The sequence below is a fragment of the Acomys minous genome (genome assembly GCF_964271855.1).
Source record: "Acomys minous genome assembly, chromosome: 5".
In the NCBI taxonomy this organism is placed as follows: Eukaryota; Metazoa; Chordata; class Mammalia; order Rodentia; family Muridae; genus Acomys; species Acomys minous.
This window is the reverse complement of record NC_140494.1, coordinates 26,603,306-26,628,918: the sequence shown is the minus strand read 5'-3', so window position 1 is coordinate 26,628,918 and position 25,613 is coordinate 26,603,306. Positions and strand designations below refer to the sequence as shown.

The 25,613-nt window shown below is 46.9% G+C and overlaps 1 protein-coding gene across 6 annotated transcripts in view; it reads left to right on the top strand.

Moving 5' to 3' along the window:
• The window catches only part of SVIL (supervillin), a 201,622-nt gene that overhangs the window by 47,281 nt on the left and 128,728 nt on the right, over positions 1-25,613 (top strand). For 4 of the 6 annotated variants that reach the window (XM_084782155.1, XM_084782171.1, XM_084782157.1 and 1 more), the window contains exon 2: positions 11,509-11,595. Coding sequence is in view for 2 of the 6 variants with exons in the window: in XM_084782164.1 (XP_084638290.1) it covers positions 18,542-18,566 (25 nt within the window). In the remaining 4 variants the exon portion in view is untranslated. Of the gene's footprint in view, positions 1-11,508; positions 11,596-17,752; positions 17,788-18,390; positions 18,567-25,613 lie in introns of those variants that run through there. The other 2 variants (XM_084782165.1, XM_084782164.1) reach the window with 2 other exon arrangements.

Genomic DNA, 25,613 nt, shown 5'->3' with positions numbered 1-25,613 from the left:
AGATCCTCATGCCTTGCGCGGATCCTCATGCCTTGCATCTTCATTTGGAGATGAGCGTCTGGGTTAGAACTTGGGTTGAGCTGACACAAAAATCATGGTTTAAACCGTTACCCTAATCTGAAGAGTAAGGTCCCAGACTCTCCAAAATCTGAGGCATATGAAATGCCACAGGTGGAACATGGCCGACATGTCCCCATTCATGGTTAAAATATAGACAGCATGCTGTGAGACAGCATGATGGAGTTCCCTTCAGACCTAGGAGGAGGTCGTGCGATCCCAACCCCAAGATACCTCAGTGTGCACATTCAGGGATCCCAGCACTTGAAGCATGTCTAACTTTGGGGTCATCCCCAGCATTTTGGGTAAGGGATTTCCCCCACCCTGTACTTTTTGCCACTGGGGCATTTCAGTAGCTACATGTAGTTGACATGTCAGCCTGTCCCTTGCCTGCCTGCTAAAGCTCATCTCAACCTATTCTACCTAACTTTGCTCTGCGTTTTCTTTTCCTTCCTTCCTCCTCCTCTTCCTCTTCTTCCTCTTCCTCCTCTACTACTTATTAAGACAGGGCTGCACTATACAGCTCTTACTGACCTGAAATTCCCTGTGTAAATATACTGGCCTTGAACTTACAGATCTGCCTGTCAACAGTGTGAGCTACCTCAATGCCTGCCTCATTAAAACTTCTTAATGTCCAAGATAGTCTTTTTGTGTGTGTGTGTGACATTTGTTTTGGGAAATTCTGGTGTCAATAATATATTCATAAAGTGGCTGGCATAGCATCTTTTAGAAGCAAGTCTGTTTCTAGTGTTATCTATTCCTCCATTTGTCCTTTGACCCCATCTTGGCTGAAATACTTGCATGCACCTGGTCCTAGGAGACAAAAGGAAAGAGAGCTGATCTTCCCCAGAGAACATGATGTGGGAAGGTGGGCAAGGGAGCAGGTGAGAGGAGCACAAAGCAGCTGGGGTGAGGCGATCTGAGAGGGGCCCCTGTTGGCTTCCCAGGGAGCAAGCTGCATAGGAAAACAGCCTTTGAGACCAAGCGCTCAGGCACCTAGGGTATCCCACCCGCTGTGGGATACCAAAACAGGGCTTGGGATCCTGTTTCTGCGCCCACTTCTTTCTCTTATGGAAACCAATATTATAGATTATGAACTTGTACATGCAATGGCTCAGACATCACTTATTTTCAAACTGTAGAGCACACCTCTCCATGAAGAACCAGAGAGTGAATGATTCATACCTTAAAGGCACTATCTGGTTTTTCGAAACAGGGTTTTTCTGTATAGCCTTGCCTATCCTAGAACTAGCTCTGTAGGCTAGGCTGGCCAGGAACTCATAGGACTCAAATGCATAGAGATCCACCTGCCTCTGCCTCTGCCTCTGCCCCTGCCTCTGCCCCTGCCTCTGCCTTGGCCCCTGCCCCTGCCTCTGCTCCTGCATCTACCTCGGCCCCTGCCCCTGCGCCTGCCTCCCAAGTGCTGGCATTAAAGGCATGTACCACCACTGCCTGGGTCTATCTGTCATTCTTATTCAGCTCTGCCATTGTAGCACGAGGAAAAAAACAAAACAGGCGATAGGAAAATGAACAGACATAGTTGTGTCCCAATAAAACTTTATTGACAAAAAAGGGCAACGAGCTGGGTCTGGCTTTGGCAGCTGCAGCTTGTGAACTCTGTTCTAGAACAGCTGGTGTTAGTATCAGTGTGAGGAGTTTCCCACAGAGTGAGCCTGTAGGTTTCAGTAGCTTTTCAGGTGACCCAGTGACACCTGGGAGCTGTGTGAGTTTCTAAGGGTCTTCTAGAACCATATGAAGAAATGATGGCAAGTCTGGACCATAATGGAGACTCTGACTGACTCAGCTCTCATATCATGGTTAATATTTAACAGACCTCTGAGATTCCAGATCTGATCCATCTTCAGGTCATTATAGCACAGGAATCCAATGAGAAAACCACACTAAGCCAGTCTCAGCAGAGGGCTTGACAGTGTGTGTGTGTGTGTGTGTGTGTGTGTGTGTGTGTGTGTGTGTGTTTCTGAGGTTTTTGAAAAATAAGGCTAGAGATGACTGGCGTGGAGCTGTTGGGAAACGGTGTGGTGATGCTCTGGGCGGGTGACCTCTGAGAAGCCTGGAGCAAAGAAACAGCCAGGAACAGCTGGTTATCATAAAAGGAAGGCTGTGTGAAAGGAAGTCCCAAGAGCAGATTAGGGAGAAGAATGTATCTTGACATCTTAAAGCAGTAAAGCCAGGAAAAATCTGTCTTTAATAGCAGAGTCTGTGGGAAAAGTCACCACACTCAAAGGTCTGAGTCATCATCATTCAGGGCAAAACAGTTGAGTTGTAAAGGATGGGTCTTTTCAAGAGCACATTCTAAAATCTACAGGGTGATAGGGCATTAAAGGACTTCAAGAATGTCACCCCAGGGAAACACCTCTGCTGGCCTTATGAGACCACAATGTGTTTCTTTCTTGGCTGATAATGGGGAAGTGAGTGACTTTGGAAAACTTTTTTTTTTTTTTTGAGTAAAACTTAAGAAATGAGAAGCAGATTAAGTGTCAGAGGGTTCTGAGTGGCTTGAACCGTTTTCTCTAGGAACAGATGAAAAGTGATGCCTGTGGTCTCTGGAGACCCTGGGCCTGGCACGATGCGGGTTATTTGTTCTGGCTTCCCAGCAAGCTCTGGGCTGTTGCCTTAGGGCGAAATGGAGAAAAGATGGAAGTGTGAGAGTTGATAGCTTCCTGGAAGAAGCCTCAGTAGGAGGCTGCAGCTATTCTAAGCCAAAATATTTTAAACCTTGTCTTGGGTAAACCTTGTCTTGGGTTTCGGATCTTGGACAGCGACTTTGTCTTAGCTATAACATGTGATTTGGAGGCAAACACTACTTCCTGTCGTCATGTGGAGCTTGAGCTTTGCTGGCGCACTAGTCACTGCATCTCACGCTCTTGAGGGGTTTGCCATTTGTAGATTGTTTCTTGCCTGTTTAGGGTTAGTTACAGCTTCACAAAACTCAAAATTTATTTATTTATTTTTTTTGGTTTTTAGAGACAGGGTCTCTCTGTGTAGCCTTGGCTGTCCTGGACTCACTTTGTAGACCAGGCTGGCCTCGAACTCACAGCGATCCACCAGCCTCTGCCTCCCAAGTGCTGGGATTAAAGGCGTGCGCCACCACGCCCAGCTTCGAAATTTATTCTTGTAAAGATTTTAGGCTGCTAAATCCTTAGCATGGGTGTTTACCCCAAAGACTTTGGCTGGTAAACCAAGTGAACATGGCTGTACGTTGAATTCTCTTTTCCAATGGACAAAGCTTTTTTTTTTTGTTTGTTTGTTTATTGAGACAGAGTTTCTCTATGTATCCTTGGCTATAGACCAGGCTGGCCTCAAACTCACAGAGATTTTACTTTCTCTGCCTCCTGAGTGCTGGGATTAAAGGCGTGCGCCACCGCCGCCCAGCTGAACAGAGCTTCTTAATAAAGGGAAGATGGTACGGGACAGTGGTATTTTATCATCTTGTTTAACACTCTTCAACAACACCGTGGCTGTGTTTCATAAAGCTTTGACGCTTTTTACCAGCTTTGCTGGAATCCTTTGTTTCTGGAAAGCTCTCTAAGGAGATGTTAGCTTTCCATCGCTATGGCACATATTGGAGATAACTTAGAACAAGATAGTGAGGAAGCACTTTACCAGCTGAGCATCTTGGCAGCACCCAGAACCTGCTTCTCACACTGTGTAGTCAACAGCCTACTCAGTAGCGATAGCATTGCAAGAGCAGATTAACATCTACACTGGTCCTAAACCAGTAATGCTATTCGAGTCTAAATAACCAATTCTGTATCTTAAATCTGACCATTAACTCCTGATACCAGTAGACTCAGGGGGTTGCTGTTGACCATGTAACAAGCCCATCGTCTTTCATTCACCAGCTTCCTAGTCTGCCTAATGCATCACTACCATCACCACATCCAATAGGGACCACCTTTTAGGACCCCATTGTGACTATACTGTCTCACTGTCAAGCTCCTGCTTCCACTGGCCCACCTCTATACCTGTTCTCAAAGTCTTTTCTTTGGAGTAACTAGATTGAGTATTTTAAAACTCATAAACGTCCATCTTCCTCTTGCAAATCCGTGAGTAGTATTTGCACTCAGCTGTTTGCAGCCACCCTGTCCTACTGGCTATCTGTACCTGAGTTTTCATCCTTTCCTACTCCCTGTTCCAGCCAGACTGACCGCACCACTTGACTCTTGAGCATCCATCCGTGCTCCCATCTCCAGAGCTAGCTCTATCTTCTCTCACCTGAATGTGCTCCTTGCTGATACTTGCAGGCCTTTCTCTGAACTCCCCCAAGCCTCTCCTCCAGCATCGCCTTCTCAGAGACACCTGAGAATGATCTAAAATAGAAGCCCTTCACACCCACTGTGATTTTTTTTCCCCAGGTACTTTTCTTTCCCACTCGCTGTTTATGGACTTATCACTTCCGCCGTCCATTCACATATTTCCTGCGTAGTCCCGGTTCCTCTCAGCATATGTTCTTGGTGACAAGGGCGATCACTGGATCTGTGTTCCCCGGGCATACATGGACCACCAGGACTGTTGAGCACTTGGCTCAAGGGAAGAGCCAGATTTCTGATACTAGAACTTGAGTCTCCAAATTGTATAGCAGTTAAGCTCCTCACCAGTGCTGTGGCTTTTCTTTAAAAGCTGTTTTCTGTCTCACTGAAGGCTTCCATTCCACAGCCAACATGCGTCTTGTTTCACTTCTTGGTAAAGCCTTCGAAGTCATTTCTCATTGGCTTGCAGCTTAGCTCAACACTTATGTACCAGCACTGGAAGATGGCAGTGAGTCAACAGGTCCAGTGCCGGCCTGTGCTGACAGACAGTGCAACAGCATATAAAAGTATGCTTATTTCTCGCTTCTTTTCTTCCACCAGGATCACCTGGCACATACTTAGCATGAGGAGAAAGACTTACATTCATTTGTTTGTAATACGGTGGTTCCCACTTAGCTGTGAGTATTGCTTCCGAGATGCCCTGCCCTGCCGTGTGTCTGAAGCCATGGGTGTTATCAAACCCTGTACAAACGGATTTCCCTCTGTGCTTGTGATATGTTTAACATAGAGTTCCGTACAGTAAATAACTAGTAATGAAGTTGACCAGTTCTAACAAAATTCTGTGACTCGCTGAATGTTGTTTTCTCTTTCACATTATCTTTTTGTGCTTTTGTGTGCTCACTTAAATGAAGCATTTTTATAGCCTCTCACTTCCCTTCTTACCAAATTGCCAGTGTCAGTACTACTGTGGGTGGGACCATGGTTAAGTAAAATAAGGGTTGCTGGGACACAAGAGCTGGGGCTACCTTGACACTGTCTCTGTGGAGTGGCTATAAGGTAACCAACGGGTGGGTGCTACACCAAACGTGGAAACTCTGGACAAGGGGGTGCTGGATTGGAGGAAATTTTCTCACAGTGCTAAGAATGGTATGTAACCTAAGGAATTTATTGTGGCATTATTGTAGGGGGAAGAACTGAGAATAAGAAGGACCCATATACAAGAGCCCTCGGCTGTCTAGACTCCAAGGGTACTTTAGGAAATGTCCTTTGGTGAAAGGAGTCTTCATTCCCTATGAACATGATCATCCACACCGCCCATCTTCCTGTAAATGCAGTGTGAAGAAAGTGGGAACATGGCTCTGCAAAACAAATGGGCTTGTGGTGTGCAGGCTCTTGTAGACAGTAGTCTTGTTTGTGTGATTGCTGGGTCACTCCTCGTTCATTGTTCCTAATTTGTATATAGTAAATTTCTCCCCTTTGTGGTGTGCTGCTGTGTTGTAAGTTGTATATAGTTGTACAGTGACCACCACGCAGTCCAAGCATGAGTGTCTGTCTGTCTGTCTGCCTAAAAGTTCCTGTCCTCCTCTCTGTTTAAACTAGGGGCTTTGAGAACTGGAGCTAGTAATGATGGACCGTTAATACGTATATGGTGTTGAGCAGCTGCTGTTTTTCTTGTTTGTCACACTCTGCAGTGTGGGGGCTGGACACCTCTTCGTTGCCTTCTCTGCCTCTGAGGTCAAGGGTAGAGAGACCTGTTCGGAAACAGGAATGATTTGTGTTCATTTGATGGGAAACAGGCCTGATCGTTCCCAGGCTAACCTCTAGTGGCCAGCACCCTCAGAGGACTCTTACATGTCCATCCTTTGACTTGGGTCACTTGTTTTCAAAGGCCATCATGTCTCTGGTGTAGCTTACTTATTTCTTAGACCTGCGGGAGGTGCAAGAGGATGCAATGGGTCCACCTCTCTCAGCTGGTCTCCTCCATTTGAAGGGTTGACCTATGAGTTGGCCTAATATATCAGAGCTAGAGTTTGGGGAGTCTTTGGTTCTTCTTTTCTATGTCGCTCGTTTGACCAGCTCTCACATTGACTAGCCCAGACCAGCCTTGACCTCAAGATCTTTTTGTGCCTACATTCTCTGCTTAGAAGTTTTGACACAAGATTTTATTTTTTTTTAGTGAATTTTTAAAATTGCTATTTCCATCCAAAAATTGATTCTTTTAGCACTGTTTCCCTTTATTTTTGACTTTTCATGGTTATAAGAACTCATGGCCATTATGATCCAGAAATATGAAATAGGAATTTACAGAAATAAGTGATATTTTAAATTGCATGCCATATTAAAGTGAATCATCCCTTTGGCTAATATATCCAGGATGTATACGTTACCTTCCTGTTAGTTACTCAGTCTGGGCTGTCAGAATTTGACACTATCTGTAGTTTGGACACCTACTGGTCTTAGTGTCTAAGAAACTAGTGTGGTGACCATTTGTTAGCAAACAGATCTGGCTTTTTTTGGGGGGGAATACAATCAACTTTTCTTTCCATCTGGAAATCATTGTCATTGGGCTTGATCTTAGGGGACCAGTGAGCATACACAGAGGCTCCCTCCACGGCCACCCACCCACTAAGGACTGGGTTCTACTGGTTCTGTCCATGAGTATACACTATCATTGATGCATCCTGGTTGCATTCTTGGTCTCAGGGTTACCTCAAGGGTAACAAAGAATGTGGTGTTGTGCTAATCATTGTCTGTAGGCTGTATATAAAAATCTCACGAATGCGCCTTCACTTCAGATTGTGGCTTAGAAAACAAGAGAGAGAGAGAGTTAGAGAACTCACTGTAGGCTCTTGGCGCTATACACGCCTTATTAATGAGTGTAGCGACTGGCACCAGTTGCTCCTCATACATGAAGCTCTTGAGACTTGGTGAGATGGTAACAAGAATCTTCCTTAAAGGAAAGCAGAGAAAAGGTGCTGGTTATCTGGATTCCATCTGTATCCCCCACTCCCTACTGTACTCTCTGAAAATATGTGGGCAGGGCATGCACAGTAATCCCAAGCCTGTCCTAATGGGCTTTTCTGTTACCGTTATAAACAAGAGCCAAAAATCAACTGGTAGAGGAAAGTCTTTACTTCACCTCCCAGGTTGCCATCCATTGTGAACGGAAGTCAGGAGGAAGCTGGAGGCAGGAACCGAAGCGGAGGCCATGAGGGAGTGCTGCTTACTGGCTTGCTCCTTATGGCTTATTTCCTTATCCAACCCAAGACCATATGCCCAGGGTTAGCAACAGCCACATTAATCATTAATTAAGAAGTGCCTCCGCAGATCAGTCTCCAGGCCGTCTGATAAAGGCGATCCCTCTGCAGGGTCTGTCTTTGCAGATGACTCTAGCTTGTCCAGCTGATCATCACAAGCCCTTGGTGTGTGTGTGTGTGTGTGTGTGTGTGTGTGTGTGTGTGTGTGTGTGTGTGTGTGTATTTTGTATCAAACCTAGTGTACAGAACAGCAAGCTTTTAAATTTGCTGTCTGCCTAGGCACCATCTAGGCCGCAACAATTAAAGTCTGGCAGCTGTAATCTTGTTTTGGTGGGAACATATCCACTCAAAGTTAGGTGAGAAGACACTTGCTTTCCCTAGGACTGAAGGTGTGAGTGGGCCTCAGTGGCCTCAGGAATCCAGAGAAAAGTCAAGAGGGCTTACAGCACATCCTGCTCTCACTCCACAGCCTCCACTGTGGAGTCTCCCTGGCTTCTGCCATGGTTTTCTTTTTCACTGTGCTGGCTAATCCAGAGAAGCTCCAGACTGACTGTACACATTCTCACATGCTTACAGATGTGCCTGGGTCCTTGGAGTGAGTTCCGATGTTCTTTGAGGCATCCGGTGAGACGCCTAAATGTTGCGTTCTATTTGTTCACCATCATCCATTATAGAAACTGTGTTCATTTATAATTGTGATCATTATCACTATTGTTATAATTCTAATTTTTACATTATAAGGCTGGATCTTATATTCTGATGCTGTAGATTATAAGGGCATTTTCAGAAGCACATGCCTGACACGTGGCAAGAAGAGGTTTTCTTCAAAGCTGGTATTTATTCATGTATATAACAGTAGAGTTTTTGTTACTTTGTTTGCAGTGCTGAGGGTGGAACCCAGAACTTTGAGTTATCCCTTCAACCTCTCCCAAAGGCCTTAGAAAAAGCGTATGTGTATGTGTGTGTGTGTGCGTGCTCTTGAGAGTGCCCATATATGCAAGCATACATGTATGTGTACCTGTGTATACAGTCATAGCTCAAGCTCACTAAGTGGGGAGCTTGTCATGCAGAAAGCTGTCCCCAAGGACAGAGGAGCGCTAGAGTCCTGGCCTCGTTGAGAGGATTGTGGTATTTATTTTTAGCTCCCTCTGCTTTGGGTGTCCTCTGTGTCAGTTGCTATTTTGACTGTGAGCACCTTGTGACCAGTGTCTGCCCCTGGTTCCCTGTCAGTGTCCGTTGAGCACCGGGCCCATGCCTGTGAAGCATCAGAGACGTACGATGTCAGAGAAGAATCTTGTTCATTGGGACATGCAGGCTGCTTTGAGGGGAGCAGATACGTGGCAAATCTGGGTACTTTTGATGAAGAGTCAACATGTACTTAGTGAAGACCACCACTATTACTTAACTAATAACCCAGTACTTAGGGACCTGTCCGCTGCTATAGCTACTGTTCTAGTGTGTAATGTCTTAGTGTATTATGTCTTGGGTCACAACACAACACGCCTGACAGATAACATGGGCAAATGCTTGGTGCTGTCAAGATAGCCTGTGATTTTTATTCCTTGTCTCAGTACTGGATACACACATACATACACACACACACACACACACACACACACACACACACACACACGTGTGCACACACGTGCACACACACATACATACATACATGCACTCACGCATCAAGGTGGAACACAGACACCCCAGCGTGCCATGAAAACTATCCTTTCCACTTTCTAATTTTTTAAAAATTTATTTACCTTTATTTTATGTGTGTTAGTGTTTTTGCCTGCACATATGTCTATGTGAGAGAGTCAGGTCTTGGAGTTGCAGACAACTGTGAGCTGCCATGTGGGTGCTGGTATTTGAACACCAGTCCTTCGGAAGAGCAGTCAGTGCTCATACAGGGAACCTGGAACCAACCTCCCAAGGATGGCCTGACTGCCACTGTCCTGTTCAATGACAGATCGACGCATGAATTCAGGAGAGAGGTCCCTGAGCAGGAAACAAGGCAGTCTGGGAATGTCTCTCTGGAAAGAAAACTGAAAGGCATTTTGCAAATTATCTGAGAGTCTGGAGGAAGTGCCAGAGGCTCTGTGACATGAAGAACCTGCTTTCCTTGCTTCCAGGCACCCTGGGAGGAGATTGAGAAATACCCAAAGTTTAGAAGCCAGTACCCACGACAGACAGGGCACATTCCTCATCTCTAGGACAAGGACCATTAGATGCCTGACAAAGGGGCCCAGACCCTGCTCCAGAGAAGTAGCCGCCACTGGGGAATTTAGAAGTACAAGAGCAAACACACTGGAAGCATCCATATGCCATGAGCAACTGCCTGTCAGCCCAATAAGCCTTTAGAAGCCCTGCCCTAGAGCAAGGCCTGCCACTCCCTTCCCACAGGTGCAGTTAGTAGAGGATGGGCCTCCAGGTCAGGCCAGGACCTTTGTTTTGATGCTGAGATCAAGTGAAGGTGGGAGGTACCTTGAAAAAGAAAGATGTGCCCCTGAGAGGCAGACAAGAGCTTACACTTGGCTCCGATTTTCAGCTCTGTTTCCTCTCTCTCTCTCTCTCATTATATGAGTACCTACATGTATGTATGTGTGCCTGGTACCCCCAGATCCCAGGGTGTCAGATCCTTGGAAATGGAGTTATGGGCGCTTGTGATGAGGTGGCAAGAAGGAACCCCTCACTCTTCTCATCATTGGCACGCCTTCCCTTCAGAAGCAGCCACGTCCCTCCATCCTTTAGGGCACAGGGGAGGAGCCCCAGGGAGAAAGGCAGTCTAATTGGTCTAGCCTACTTTATAGGGCCTCTAAAGCATTTTAGTAATAAACAGACTTGTGGGGAAAGAGAGAACATGATTTTTTTATATACAATTTAACCCTGAGTTCATACGCACCACAGCCACCTTTGTGGCTTCAGGTAACGAGTTAATGGCTGCCTGACTCCCACCACATGGCAGTGCGCGTATTTTGCCCTGTGGAAACCTCACTGGAACTGACTAGCTGCCACTCCTTCACCCAGCCTAAGGTGGCCCCTTCAGTATGTTGTGTCTGCTTCTGGCTCTGGAAATGAGCCACATTCTCTGGAAGGCAGCTAGAGCACATTTGTACCGTGAATTGGAGCCAGTTCCATCCACGGTGATGGGGCATCTTCAGCCACTGCGGGACACTCAGTGCTCAAGCTCCTCTCTAACGGTCTCAAAAGCTGATGATACAGGAAACGACGAAGAAGCCTGCCATGGGATAGGTAGGGATAGCTTGGGAGCCTGGGATAGAAGGCTGCCCCAGACACCACTCAGGGCCTGTAGAGCTTTGCTTCCCTCTGCATCTTGGGGCAGGGGCCTTGCTGTGTCAGCACCTCTCCATGCTGAGCTGTCAGAATGCCGTACAAGCACTCACCCATTTCAAATGTGAGCAGTGATTCTTCCTGTCTAGCCGCCTCTCATTAGACATGGCACCTTGCTGCACAGGACACGTGTGGTCGTATATGCTGATACTCTATTCCAGTGCCTTCTAGTGTGGGCACACTGCTCCCATACTCTCCAACCTTTAAGGAAAGTAGGTGTTCAAGATTGCCTCACCCTGGACTCAGTGTTCAGAGACAGTTCACTCTGGATGCCTTGGGTGGCCTGCTCCTGCCTCTGTGGCACCTCTCTTTCTCTAAGGGGTCCAGCGTTGTCAGTGCCTCTTGGATGTGAAATCTAACCCTCAGAGGAGGCCATCTGCCCTTTTGCTCCCAGGTCTCTGTGGGCTTAAGAGAAAGTCTGTGTGGGGGTGGTAAGATGGCCTGATTTCAGTCCTTGTCTGAGCCCCTGTCACTGCAGCCAAGGCATGGGCACTGGGTGGTGTGTTATACCACCAGCTGTTGTCTTTCTTAGACCTCAAAGTAAGAGCTTGCTTTTCTCTTTCTCTTTCCCATAGAGTTCGGGTAGATAACTTAGAAGACCAGAAAGCTGAAGAGGCGATGATGAGGGCATCTGCATCCGAAGCCATGGTTTAACTGTTAAGGTGAGTTCTTTATGGAGGCCACACACACTTTGGAGATAGCACAGTACAGGGCTAGCCTGTTTGCCAAGAGCTGATGAAGGCACATACATGAGGGTAGCCCCATCTAACTAACATCCCGCCAAACAGAGCTCTGAGAAGCGTAAGCTACTCCCGGGGTGAGCATGTGTTCCCACCTCATAGGGACTTGGAGTTCTCAGCAGTCCTGTGTCCTGCTGTTTCAGTTGGGACTGCCAAGAAAAGGAGGCTAAGGGAAATGTAAACATTTCTTTCTGGGCTGAATCCTGGTCCTGAAAGAGCTTTGACTGGCTCTAAAGTAAACTTTTTGGGTTTTTGGACAAACTCATTGTGTAGCCCAGGTTGGTCCCAAACTCATGATCCTCCTGCGTGTGTCTTGAGTGCTGGGATTAAGAGCACATCCCATCATGATCTGCTTACTTTAGCCCATATATATATGAATGTGATCAGAGCCGGCGCAGAAAGGGAGGCAGAGGCATGCATGCTTCGAGTGACGTTATTCACCTACCTCAGGATCGTATTTCTCCAAGTGATTTCTGGAGCACAGCTTCTAGGCTGTCCACGCACTGGGCATGGGTGCTGTAGTCAGTTGACTGGGGAGCATTGAGTAACTGGTCTACCTCAGAACTAATGGACCTTGTAAGCCTCCATGGCTGTGTGTAGTCAGCAGCGCTCACCACTATCCTGTGCAAACTGTGGGTATGGCCAGCATTCCACCTGTGAATTATCTGTCTTCTGAACATCAGCCACAGGTGATGCCAGACACTAAGGATACAGCTAGAGATGGGATGGGCAGTGCTTATATGTAGGATGTAAGTACTTACAGGGGATCGAGATGAATCACTGAAACACAAAGGCTGAAGAGAATCCTAGGGCTAGGTGGCCTGGTTTTAACACTGGGGCTGACTTTGGTATCTTCCTGATGCTGGAAGGACATGTACGAAGCCTCTGTCACCCAAGTCCCTCACCTGCAGAGCAGTGGCAATTATGCCTGCCTCATAGGAATAGTTGTTACAAGGACGGGCGTTATGAATGCTGGCAGGACTAGACTGTTATACAGATACCATCAGATTTGTTCTTACAATGAAAATAGCCGAGTCCTGTGGCTCTGGTTGGAGGTTGGTATGGTGACTAACTGGGGAGAGATGGACAGGCTTGCAATGGGGACGTGATGCATGTGAGCAGTAGCAGGCTAAGCAGAAGGTCGGCAGAGGGTGTGAGGGAAAGTGAACATGGGTGTGGTACATATGCTGACTGAGTCCTGGGTTCACTGTGTTTAAACACTCAGGAAATCAGGGCTGGCAGGGGACGTTGTCACCTGAGAAGGACATCTGTGCAAAGCCCAGGGCTGTCCCATGCAGAATGGGCAGAAATATTTCCCCTGATGTTAGAGATAAGAGCCTGTTAGTGCTGGTGCTGATTGGTTTAAATACATAGGCTTGACTAGATGAAAGGATCATAAATAGCTGATAAAGCAGTGTGTGTGTGTGTGTGTGTGTGTGTGTGTGTGTGTGTGTGTGTGTGTGTGTCTGTGTGTCTGTGTGTGTCTGTGTGTGTGTAGGGTATTTTGGGAGGAGATTGGCATGTGAGTCAGTAGAATGCATGAGGAAGATCTGTCCTCCATGTGGGCAGAACCATCTAGTCAGCTAGGATCTCAGATATATGGAAAAGGCCAAGATGCTGAGCTCCTCTTTCTTCCTGAGCCAGGATACCCTTATTTTCACCCACTGGACATTAGCAAGCATTCTAGGGACTTTGAACTCCAGCCTTAAGCCCTAGCCCTGGAAGTTCTAAGGCTTTCTGCCCAACTGGACTGACGGGTCTAGAGAGCACTGTGTTCTTCGTTCTGAAGATTTTGGACTTGACATCCTTGGGTATCTCCAGCCTGTAGGTGGCCATTGTGGACTTAGTCCCATTATCAAAAGACCTAGAACTTTGGCCCATCCCTCTATCATTTCTAACACATCCGTCTGTCCGTCCATCCATCCCTCCATCCATCCATTCATCCACCCACCCATCCATCTATCCGTCCATCCATCCATTTGTCCATCCACCCATCCATCCATCCATCCTTTTGCCCATCTTTTGGTTTGTCTATCTTCTTGACTCCATCTCTCTGGTAAACCTGAAGCCGCTTTCTCAAAACTAATGATGATTAGAAAACTAATACGGTCTTTGCTAGAGGTTGTAGCCAAGGCAGTTATGCTAAGAAATGAGATGCAAGTCTTTCAGATTAGAAAGGAAAATCAGAGTTATCCTTGTGTGCAAATAGCATTGTTTTATGTAGAGAAAATCCTTAAGAATCCATTAGAGTGTGAGAGATAATGAGTAAGTTTACAAGATTATAGAATATAAGACCAATGTTTTAAAAAAAACCAGTTGTATTTTTAAAACTTTAAATGAATTGTGTAAAATGAAGCCTTTTCTGTGTAGTAGCATGACAAGAATAGGAATAAATTTAGCACATGTCAAAGGGACATCTTACCTATGGGACATACTTAGTACTTTCAGCAGGGCATGATGGCACATGCGGTAAACTGAGCACACAGAAGGTGAAGATAGAGTGCCGAGTTTGAGGCCAGGCCCTGCCTCATATTGAAGCCTTGTCTTGTGACAACAACAACAAAACCAAGTTCAATAGTTGTCAAATTTAGCCACTAGTTTGATTCAGCCTCTTTAAACTTCAGTTGAATCCTTTGCAGTTAACCCACAACCAATGTGGAAAATCAGTGGAGCCAGGATGGCCACAGGACGCTGAAAGAGAACAAAGCCGGAAAACCAGTCTCCTGATTTAAATCACTTTCAAATCACGGTAACCAGGCTGGAAATGCAGACACATAGGATATAATTGAGGGTCTAGACATAAATCCATACATTTGTGGTCAGTTGATTTCTGGCAGTTTAGCAGGACAATTCCCAGAGGAGAGGATCGTCTCTTTAGTGACACCTGGCTGTCCATGTGCAGAAGGATAAGACCGAGTACCTTCCTCACTATAGTGTGGAAGAATTAATTCAAGACAAGCCAAATGCTTAATGCAAGAGCTATAACTTCAAAAGTGATTTTAAAAAAAAATTAGAAGAAACATAAATTTACTGATTTTTGATGGGGTGTGGTTTTTAAGATACAACATAAAAGCACAAATGACAAGAAACAAATAAATGAAGTGACCTCATCAAGATTAAAAGCTTCTGGTTATCAAAGTGCAGGAATAAGAAAGTGAAAGGGCCTCAGATATGCAGTCATGAGGACCAAAGCTTGTATCCCAGCATCCACACAGAGGGGGGAAAGCCAGATGCAGTCTGTACATACTTGTAATCCCAGCGCTGAGGGGACAGAGATAAAAGGACCCCTGGGGCATGCTGGCTGCCAGCCTAGCTGAGAAATGCAAGGTCCACCTTCAATAAGAGACTCTGCCTCTAAAAGGAAACAAGGCTGAGATTGGTAGAGAGAGACAGAGATGCTTTCTGGCATATGTGCCTGCACATGCTGAGAGAAGAAAACTGATGAAATAGTTTCAAGTCATATGTGTGATAAGGGGATATATTTAGAACGTGTTAGAGCTTTTATGACTTAAAAAAAAAAGCAATTAAAACTTTGTAAAAAGGCCTGGATAGATGTTTTTTGCAGAGGATATATGAAGCACAGAAGAAGGGTTTTCAGCATCATTATTCCTTAGGACAGTCAGACACCACACACAGCATCCCAGCGCAAGGAATGGTATGATGTATCGGTGACAATGGAGGAGTGGGAGCTTTCTTGTGCTGTTGAGTTTGTATGGACCCATGAGGCTGGGGAAGCCTGTGGTGCTGTGGAATACTCACACATGGGAACTTGGAAGTGTGTGTGGAGCTCTGAGGTACAGCCCAGAAAGGAGGTGAAACGCCATCACGACAACAGCAAACTCACATCTGGGTGGTTAGTGAGCTCAGTGTGAGGTAGGTTAGAGTTACAGAGTCCCAGAAGAACCTGAGCAAGCACAGGCATGGCCTGAGAGAGGCCCCTGACATAAGGTGACTTGCACAGCAGGAGGGACTACCCTGTAGCTTTCAGCAAGACTGTTTTTTGGAAATGCTGAGATGGATGTTCTCCGCATCCTTGCATCCTCCTCAGAAGTGGCTCAGCCTTGCTGACTCCGAGTCAGAGTGGGCCCAGGCAGTGTGGTAAGTGAGAAGGCAGGCAGAGGGAGACAGCTGTGTGATGCCGGAGAACAGTCAGGGTCGCTTCCTGCTCTGCTGAAGCAGGCATGGCTGTTGGGTCAGAAAGCCCAATGCTCCCGTCGTTAGTCATCAGGCATGTAGCAGTGCCTGAAATCCTGTACACAGGGCACGCACACAGCAAGGCTTTGGGGAGCTGGGGCTACTGTGTTCTTTATTCTCTAGTGGTTTTGACCATGTTTGGTTGTTTTGTTTTTGTATTGTGCTAGAGGTTGAACCCAAAGCCTGGGCACATGCTAATCGAAAGCTTTACCCCTGAGGCATCAGCAGGTGGTTTGTTACTGTGACTGGGAGGTTATAGTGTGGTCCTGACTACAAGTGCTGTGTTGTTTTGTGTTTAGTAAGACTGGAGTATGGATCACTGGAGCCTTATCAGAGATAGAAGGGACATACACACACACTCACACACACACACACACACACACACACACACACACACACAGAGAGAGAGAGAGAGAGAGAGAGAGAGAGAGAGAGAGAGAGAGAGAGGGAGAGAGAGAGAGGTGGGGACGGGGGACAGACAGAGACAGACAGACAGACACACACACACATATAGAGATAGAGGTGGCAGGGAGAGACAGACAGACAGACAGACACACATACAGAGAGAGGTCGAGGGAGAGACAGACAGATAGGCACGCACATGCGCGCCCGTGCACACACACAGACACACAGGTGGGGAACGGGGTAGAGACACAGACAGACAGACAGACACACACACATACAGAAAGTGGTCGGGTGGGGAGGGGAGACAGAGACAGGCACACACACAGAAGGGGGAGAGACAGAGACAGACAGACAGACAGACACACACAGAGGTGGGGGGAGACAGAGGGAGAAAGACACACACACAGACACATACACACAGAAAGAGAGAGAGAGAGAGAGAGAGAGAGAGAGAGAGAGAGAGAGAGAGAGAGAGAGAGAGAGAGAGAGACTGACAGGGCCCTAGGTATGCTTCTTGGAAGCCTCAAAGCTGCTGACTGTGCTCTTGCCGCTTCCATTAGCATGCCCCCATCACTCCCAGGCTTCTTTAATAATTTAGATTATTGCAAATTGCTTTTTGAGACACATGTTCCTTCAAGTGACAGCCCAGTCTACCTACCCTCCTGTTGGGAAGCTGTTCCTTGGGGACAGGCTGCTCCTCAGACTGGAAAGCCCTATTGCTATGTTTTGAGCAAATATCGTGGTTTGAGCCAATGAGCACAGGTGCTCATTTGAATGAGTCTAAGCAGTATTTGCTTTTCCTCCTACAAGGGGTGTGTGTGTGTGTGTGTGTGTGTGTGTGTGTGTGTGTGTGTGTGTGTGTGTGTGTGTCCACCTGCAGGTATACACACATTCTTTGTTGTGTCAGAGTTTTCTGTTTGTTTTCTCACTATGTATCCCTCCCTGGCTGGCCTGGAACTCACTTTATAGAGTCTCATTAGCCAAAAGGTCTACCTTTCCTTGCCTAGAATACAAACAATCACAAAGGGTGAAAACTTAAAACTCCAATTGAATTGGCATAGAACAAGAGAATGCCCTCTTTTCACTAGCCTCACTTAAAACCTCCTGGTGGAAGGGTTGTTGTTGTTGTTACTGTTGTTTTGGTGTGTGTGTGTGTATGTGTGTGTGTGTGTGTGTGTGTTGTTTATTTTTGACCTGTATGATGGGAGTTGCTTTGTTAATGTTTTATTGTACACATAGGAAGTAGGTATTTGGGTTTTGAGGAAAAGTTTCCAGTATCAGTTTCTTTAAAATGTGGTTATACCTGAATAGGCATCTTAATGTATTCTAGGATGCAGGTTCACAGGGATTTAAAATGTATTATTGTGAGAAAATGAGAGCTGGCAAGATAGCTCAGCAGGTAAAGGAGCTTCCTGCCTGCTGACCTGCGTTCTGTCCCTAGGACACACATGGTGGCAGGAGAGAACTGACTTCCCAAGCTGCCCTCTGACCTCCACGTGCACTCCATGCACACAGGCAACCCACATATATGCACCCACACAGACACATTTTAAAAATGAAATTGGGGCTTTGTATACTGCTCAGTGAGCTATCTTCACAGAAGCTTTGACTTTAAACCATGGGTGTGTTCTGTTGTTGTTGTTGTGTTTTGCTTTTAATTTTGTTTTCAGTTGGTTTCGGACTTTAGCATCTGTCAACTTTCAGGCCCAGGCTCACTGGGTGGTTATCTAGGAGGACTTGCTCGACCTTCGATCGATCATTCAGGGCTGCGCGCTGAGGGATACTTTCGATTGCTTGATTTGTAAAGAGTAGGAGAAAGTGCTGCCAAGAGGAAGGATTAGACACCTCTGCTTGGGGACTAGGCCCCGGAGCCAGGCTACAGCAGGCCTCAGCATGGCCCGGGCCAGGCCAGGTCAGTGTGTTTGTCATCTGGTTCTTCTTGGAGCTGCTATGGGTCGCAGGTGCTGCTGCTGCACAGCTGCCTGGATGGAGAAGTTGCTATCCCATCTGCTTCGGGTGGATCTGTGCAAATTGCTTTGTTTCTCAGAAACATCTTATTTGTCTTGGGCAGTAGCCAGGCCTCTGATGTGGGTGGTGTGTGCTGTGTCGTAAACTTCAGGCCCCAGAGCCTGAGCCTTGCTTGCCTTGCGGCCGGCTCAGATGCTCGTGTGAAGCCAGCCTGAAGCCTGTGGGAGACTTCAAGGTAGAGTGAAGGAATGTGCGCGCGCACCTGGGTGGACGGATGGCTGAGGTGGGATAAGCTAGTGACATGAGCAGACAGCAGAAGACGCCAGGTAAGGGAACTGGGGGCCTTCGTAAGCAGGGTCATGGAGTTGCGTTTAGACAACTGCTTGGCGATCCATGGGCTGGGGGAGGGGGCTCTGTTGTCACCCATGCTTATACCCATCAAGGATAGTTAGATGTTGATGATGAAATTGGCTTCTGGACAGTCGATTAAACATACCGCTAAAATTCTAAGTAAAATTGCATGTGTCTTCCCTCCTGAGTTCTCTCCTACCTCCTTTCTCTCCCCTTCTTCCCCTTCTCCCGTTTTCCTTCCCTCTGCTGTCAGCTACCAACAATACCAGAGGTATCCAACGCTCTAACAGGGAAAATAAACCAGAATATAGCTCTTCTAAAGGAACTGCTTTCTCTTTTAAAAAAAAAAATCTCTTATTAAATCTAATTAATCCTGAGGCCTAATTTATAGTAAAATATATCATGGGGCAGGAAGGAGGAACCATGGGTAGCCGTGACACACTTTGCACTTCTGCCTGCCTCTCCTGCATATGAACTCTCCTGTTCTCCATCTCCCACATACGCACACTTGGAGCATGCGCCCTACCTGTAACTGCATGAGAAGTAGGCTGCACGGCTTTGAAGGGGCATCCAGAGCGCTCAGGGCAGTCAACTGAGAGCCTGACTCTGAATCGGAGCAGGTCTTAGTGTTTCTCATTGCAGTTTCTTTGGATTGTTTCACGAATTCTCATCGTTGGGCTGAGGACTTTTCAAACATTCTTTGGCCCTGGGAGGGAGTTGTATAACCATAAAACTTGAGAATCCTGGCCCTGGAGTAAATGTTCCTTTAAAACCCCAAGGACAGAAAATTGAATACAGCTGTGAGGGGAAAAAAAAAAAAAAAGGAGCAGTGTGCTGGTTCCAGGCTGCAGGCATCCTGACCAGCTTTCCCAGGGGTGCTTGGGTTGTGGCTCCTAGGAGATGGGAGAGACAAAGTGCAGCTTCAGGGAAGGGCCAGCACTTCCTCAGAGCTGGGCTGTTGCTGGGCGGGGTGCAGACTGCTCTCCTCCTCTCAGCTGTGCTCTGCGCGGACTGTGGTCCTCCCTGCAGAGGATTGGGGTTTCTAGGTCATTTGGTTAGACTTTATGATTCCACAGAACTTGCAGTCCCTAAAGTAACCTCGGAGCCCAAGCACAGGCCTGAGGGTCAGAAGAGCCCAGAGTTCCCTCTTCTCCTGTGGCTGTGGGAGCGCTGCCCAGTATGAAGTCTTGTGTTGTATCAAGAACAAGACAGCCCCTTCCTTCACCCCGAGCCCAACTATAAAAACCAGGATGTCAATTCTGATGTTCGCCTGTTGTGTCCCTCTATTCGGGCTGTGGTTGTCAGGGAGCAGTCACCATGGGCCCTGATCTTGAGGTGGCCTGGCATTACTCATTTCTCTCTTTGTCAGACTATGTAACTATGATTTGTACTTCTTCCTTTACAAGATTAGATTACTGCAATTTTCATATCCTGGATGGCCCAGTAGGGATTTCAATTAATACTGGTTGGTCCAGGAAGCAATCTCGTGTTTCTGGGGAGAAAGGAATACACTTGCTTGCTTGGCCATCATCTGAGCACATTAGGCAGGGCCCCTCTGAAAGCGATCCCGCCTTCAGGACTTACCACACCAGATAGCTGTCCATGAAGGTTGCTGTGCCTCAGCATGACTATGGCCTATGAGGTGAATTTGTTTAAGTGATGCCAAGCCTGTAGAGTAAGAATGTGCAGAGAAGGCCAGGGAGCTCCATGACATCAGAGAACTCTTCCCCAAAGAGGCTCTATGGAAGGAGATACAAAGTGGGGCCCAGGGGCAGCAGAAGGGTGAACCTGCCTTTAAAATACTCTTAAATTTGGTAGTTTTTCTATGAGACCCTCTCTCTGTCCTTCCTTCCCTCCTTTCCTCTCTCCCTCCCGTGTGTGTGTGTGTGTGTGTGTGTGTGTGTGTGTGTGTGTGTGTGTGTCTGTCTGTCTGTCTTCCTCAGTCACTCTCCACTTTAGTTTTTTAAATAAGGCCTCTCACTGAAATTGCTGCCCACTAATTCCTCTAGACGGAATGGCCAGGGAATCCTAGTGATCCTTCTGTCCTTGCCTCTCTAGTGCTGGGGTTATAAGCTGCACCCAGCTATTCTGTGGGTACTGGGGAATCGAACCCAAGTCCTCATGCTTGTACAGCAAGCACTTTATCAGCTATGCCATCTCTCCAGCCCTAGAACTTAACACTTTTGCAGTCTTTCAGCAACTGTTTATTGAGCCTATCTCTTAGGCACTGTTCTGGGTTCTGATGACAAACAGCAGGCCACAAAGTGGACAGAGATGTCTACCTTCACACAGGTCATGGTGCGTGAGCCATTGTCTCAGTGGAGCCATGAGGGGGATCATAGAGAGGAGCTCTGGAGTAGCTGTGGCCATGCAAATGTACTCACTCCCTCCCACACAGTAGACCTTTCTAACCTACTGCATCATGGGCCATGTGTGTTTCCAGCCAATCCTCCACTCTTTGCACATCGTCATGAATAATTCACTTGGTGTCAGGACTTAGCTGGTGACTCTAGATCTTTGGAAGGTTGATCTTCTGTACCAGGTCTTTGGGAGAGAGAAATTGAGGTGTACCTTGTCTCCCCCACCAACACTTACCTATTGAGTCTCCTTTCTTTCCCACTTGACTCATGGATTCCATCTCTCTTGTGACACCTACCATTCTTGATTCCCTCCTGTCCCTCACCCCCTCCCATGGAAGCTGTTGTGGTTCTGCTTTGGGGATATACGAGGCTGCTTTGTCTGGGAATAACTGAGTCATGGTTCTTGAAGAACTAAATGCAGCTATAGAAGAAGCCTTCATCTAGGTTGGAGATTTTTAATGCCTGAATGCAAATCAAGCCTTCCACAATGGCAGGGAAGTGAGAACACGAAGAAACTGAAGTGCTCAATCCCAGCACTCAGGAGGCAGAGGCAGGAGGATCTCTGTGAGTTCCAGGCCAGCCTGGTCTACAAAGTGAGTCCAGAACAGCCAGGACTACAAAAGAAACCCAGTCTCGTAAAAACAAAAAGACAAAACAAAGAAAGAAACTGAAATGTATGTTTGATGAAACTAAACTTTCTAGCTGCCTTCTATATCTTTCCAGTGCTTAGTTTTCCTCATCTTGTACCATTGGAGACCTGTGTTCTCAATGCCAAGTTGAAGCCACACAGATACATGCAAGTTGGACAGTACAGTGACATGATGCATACAGTGTACACTGGAGGGTTCAGTGCCATAGCAGACTGGACCATCCAGTGGGATTATTGTGGTGTGGAGGGAATTAGCACCATAGAGTGACTACACTGTGTAGTGTCCTGCACTGTAGGCTCACTGAGCCATGCAGTGTCCATCACTGGATAATTACTATCTTGTGGAGAGGCCAGTACTAGTGTACCATGGAGGCTCCAGGGCAGTAGAGTGACTACATGATGGTAAGTCCAGTCATGGTGTGAGATGACTGTACAGTTAAGAGTCCAGCTCTGTAGAATGGGGATTCCAGCACTGTGGGATTACTGTACTGTGGAGTGTCCAGTGGTGTAGAATTGCTGTTCTGTGGAGTGACCATTGCTGCAGGATTACTGTGCAATTGGGGGTTCAGCACTTGAGGGGACACTGCCATAGAGCATTGAGCACTACAGAATGACTGTATTACGGATGTCCACTGGTGTCCACTGACTGTTCCACGGAGTGGCCAGGACTGTTGGATTACTATATAATAAAGGGTCTGGCACTATAGAATGCTTGTGTCTTCCATGGTTGAAGGCTGTAGAATGGCTGTATCATGGAGTGTGTAGCAATTTAGAATGAGTGTGTCATGCAGAATCCATTCAGGAGAATGAATGCCCTATACAGGTCCAGCTTTGTAGAATGATTGTAGAGTCGGTTGTTCAGGACTGGAGAGTGACTGGAGAGTGGTGGAGAGTCCAGTTCTGTAGAATGTTGGTTCTGAGGAGCATCCGGATGTCTATATTAGCAGTATTCCTGCAGGTCCTGACTGCAGAATGACTGTTCAGGGGAGGGTTCAACACTCTAGACTGACTGTACCTCGGCGTGCAGTGGTATAGATGACTGTACCATGGAGGGCCCAGCTCTGTAAGTTAACTGTGCTGTTGGAGAGGCCATCTCTGTAGAACGATGGTACTGAGGAAGGCCTACTTCTGTAGAATGACTGAACTCTAAGTCCAGCAGTGTCGAATGGCTGTAGTGGTCCAGGGCTGCACAACGACTGTACTGTCAAAGGTCCAGCAGTGTCGAATGATTGTACCACATAGCACATAGCACTGTAGACCTGTTGTACTGTACATGTCTATAGAATTTTTGTGATGTGGACTGCCTGTCACTCTATGATGGCTGTGCTTAGACTGTCCAGTGCTGTCCAATGACTGTGCTGTGGAGGATTCAGAGCTTTAGGCTCACTGTACTGTGTGTGGGCGGTACTATAATATAGAATTACCTTACCATTGTATGTTCAGAGTTGTACAGTGACTTCATGGGCAGGGTTTCTTCCTGTAGAATTATTATATCATTGAGTGTCCAGGGGTTCCGAGTGACTCTAGCATGAAGGATCCAGTGTGATGAACACTCGGTGTTGTTGAGTGACTCTACCACACAGGATTCAGTGTTGTAGAGTGAGTGTAACAACACCAGGTTCAGTGCTGTGGCATAAGAGTATCATAGATTGTCTACTGCTATAAAATGGCTGTGCTATGGAGAATCCAGCAGCGTAGACTGACTGTGCCACACATGGTAGAATGACTGTATTGTGGTGGGAACAGTGCTGTTGGGTGACTGTACCACTGAGTGTCAAGTGCTGTGGAATTATTATACCACTGAGGGTCTAGCTCTCTGGGCTTAGCGTTGCTGCGTCCCCTTATTACAGATTGACAGGGTTCTTGAATTGCCATGATACAGCCATCACATGTCTCTGAACAGGATAAGCCAGGTTTCAGGATGTGTGCTACCAGCTGGGTGATGTACATCTCCGAGAACACGCTCTTCGGGGGCCACCTCACTCCCCCACCCCCTGTATCCAGTGTATATAATGCTCCTGGTATTGGTGGCAATAGCACAGGTGCTTGCCTTTTTCTGGCAGTCCTCAGGAGGAACATAGATGCATCATTCTCTTCACCCAAGAGTAGGGATGGGTAACTCTCTGTCGGTGTCTATCTAGGCCAGCAAAGGAAATCACGGCAGGGCTGTGCCTGGTGATGGTGGTACCTGTGTGGAAAGGAGAAGGCCTGACAGATCTTTGCTAGTGCAGGAAATCCTCGCTCACTTGGGTATGTCCATCAGCTTTGCCTCACTTGAGTCTTTGGGGCTCCACCAAACCATGTCTGCTGCTCCAGAGAGACAGAAAGTCCCTATTTTTAGATACCTAACAGTCTTGACTGGAGCACATCACACTTCGTCCATCTCTGGTTACTCATAGGACTCTTACTCTGGTGTCCAGGAATGTGATGTTGGTCCAGCTGAAAGCAAGGTTGTGTCCCTGGAGTCTGGGCCAGGCTCACCCTTGGCAAACCCCCATTTCGTTTTGGTCCTGAGGCCAGCACTGTCTGGGCCGAGCTGTGTAGCCCAGCCACAGCTCTGGAGTTGCCACTTGGGAGAATCAACTGCATCATTTGTTCAACCCACTGACTTACAAATGACCCCAGAGCTCAAAAGATCTTCATCTGAAGCGAGCTGAGTTCGCCAGAAGCTTCCAGAAACCGAGTGCAGAAAGACAGACAGATAGACTCTACAGATTGACTGAACGTCCAAGAAAGCAAGGGATTGACTGGAAACCATCATTACTGAAGCCATCTGCCTCTTAAATAAAGCGACTCACAAACAAAATGACTATGGTATAGATGGCCATAGTATTAGAGGAACACTGATGCACAAGTGTAGGTGTTAGGGGACCATGTCTGTTCCTGTTAGAACCCTAAGAATCAATCCAAGTCTTGTCCTGCGCCAGCAGGAATCAGGGTAGCAAGTGCACAGGTCCTGGCTGTGTAGCCTTTCATCCCTGGTGGAAATGAGCCGCTTTAAAAAGATGTCCAGTAACTGCTCAAGCTCATTGCCATTAAAAAGCAGAAACCTTGCCATCCTGTGGCCCTGCTTTCCCTGTCCTGGTCAAGCTCCAATGTCATGATTACTTTAGAACAAGAAGAGACATAATGAGAACAAGGCTGCCGCTGCCCAGAAACACTTGGGCAGCCCTACCCAGTTTGTTTGTTTGGTTTTTTTTAACTATGAATTGACAGATGATTGACAGAGAATCTCTTAGCTACATTGAAACACATGAGGGCGGGGCTGGAGAGATGGCTCAGAAGTTAAGAGCCCTGCCTGCTCATCCAGAGGTCCCGAGTTCAATTCCCAGAAACCACATGGTGGCTCACAGCCATCTGTAATGTGATCTAACGCCCTTTTCTGGCCTGCAGGTAGAGAACTGTATACATATTAATCAATAAGTCTTTTTTAAAAATGAAAATAAAATCTTACAATAGAAAAATCTAAGGGCTTGGATATGTGCTGTCCCCAGAACACAAACAAAGAAGCTGAATGAAGTAGCATGCACTTACAGAAGTAGCATGCACTGATAGTCCCCGTGCTGGGAAGGGGAGCCAAGAGCCCTGCCCTGGAGAGCACTGGCCACTCAGCTGCATCTAATCAATAGTGCTAGGTCTCAAGGAGACACTGTCCAAAAATAAATAAATAAATAAAAAATTAAAAAAGGAAAAAAACACCTCATAAAGGGTGACACCCAAGGTTGACTTCTGGCCACCACATGCGTGTGCACACACATACACACACACATTAAACAAAAGTAAGCAAGGAAAAGGAACAGGGTGGGGGGTGCTGAGGAAGTGAGAAAGGGATGGAGGGAGGGAAGGAGGGAGGGGAGGAAGAATGAATGAATGAACAGACTGATGCTTGCCTTTACCCATAAGTGCTTTTCATGCTGGTGTTAGGGCTCCAGATCACAAACATTTATGTGTGTGGAGTGCCTGACAGACTCACATTCTTCCAATACAAAGAGAGTGTGGGTCCCCTGGCCTTT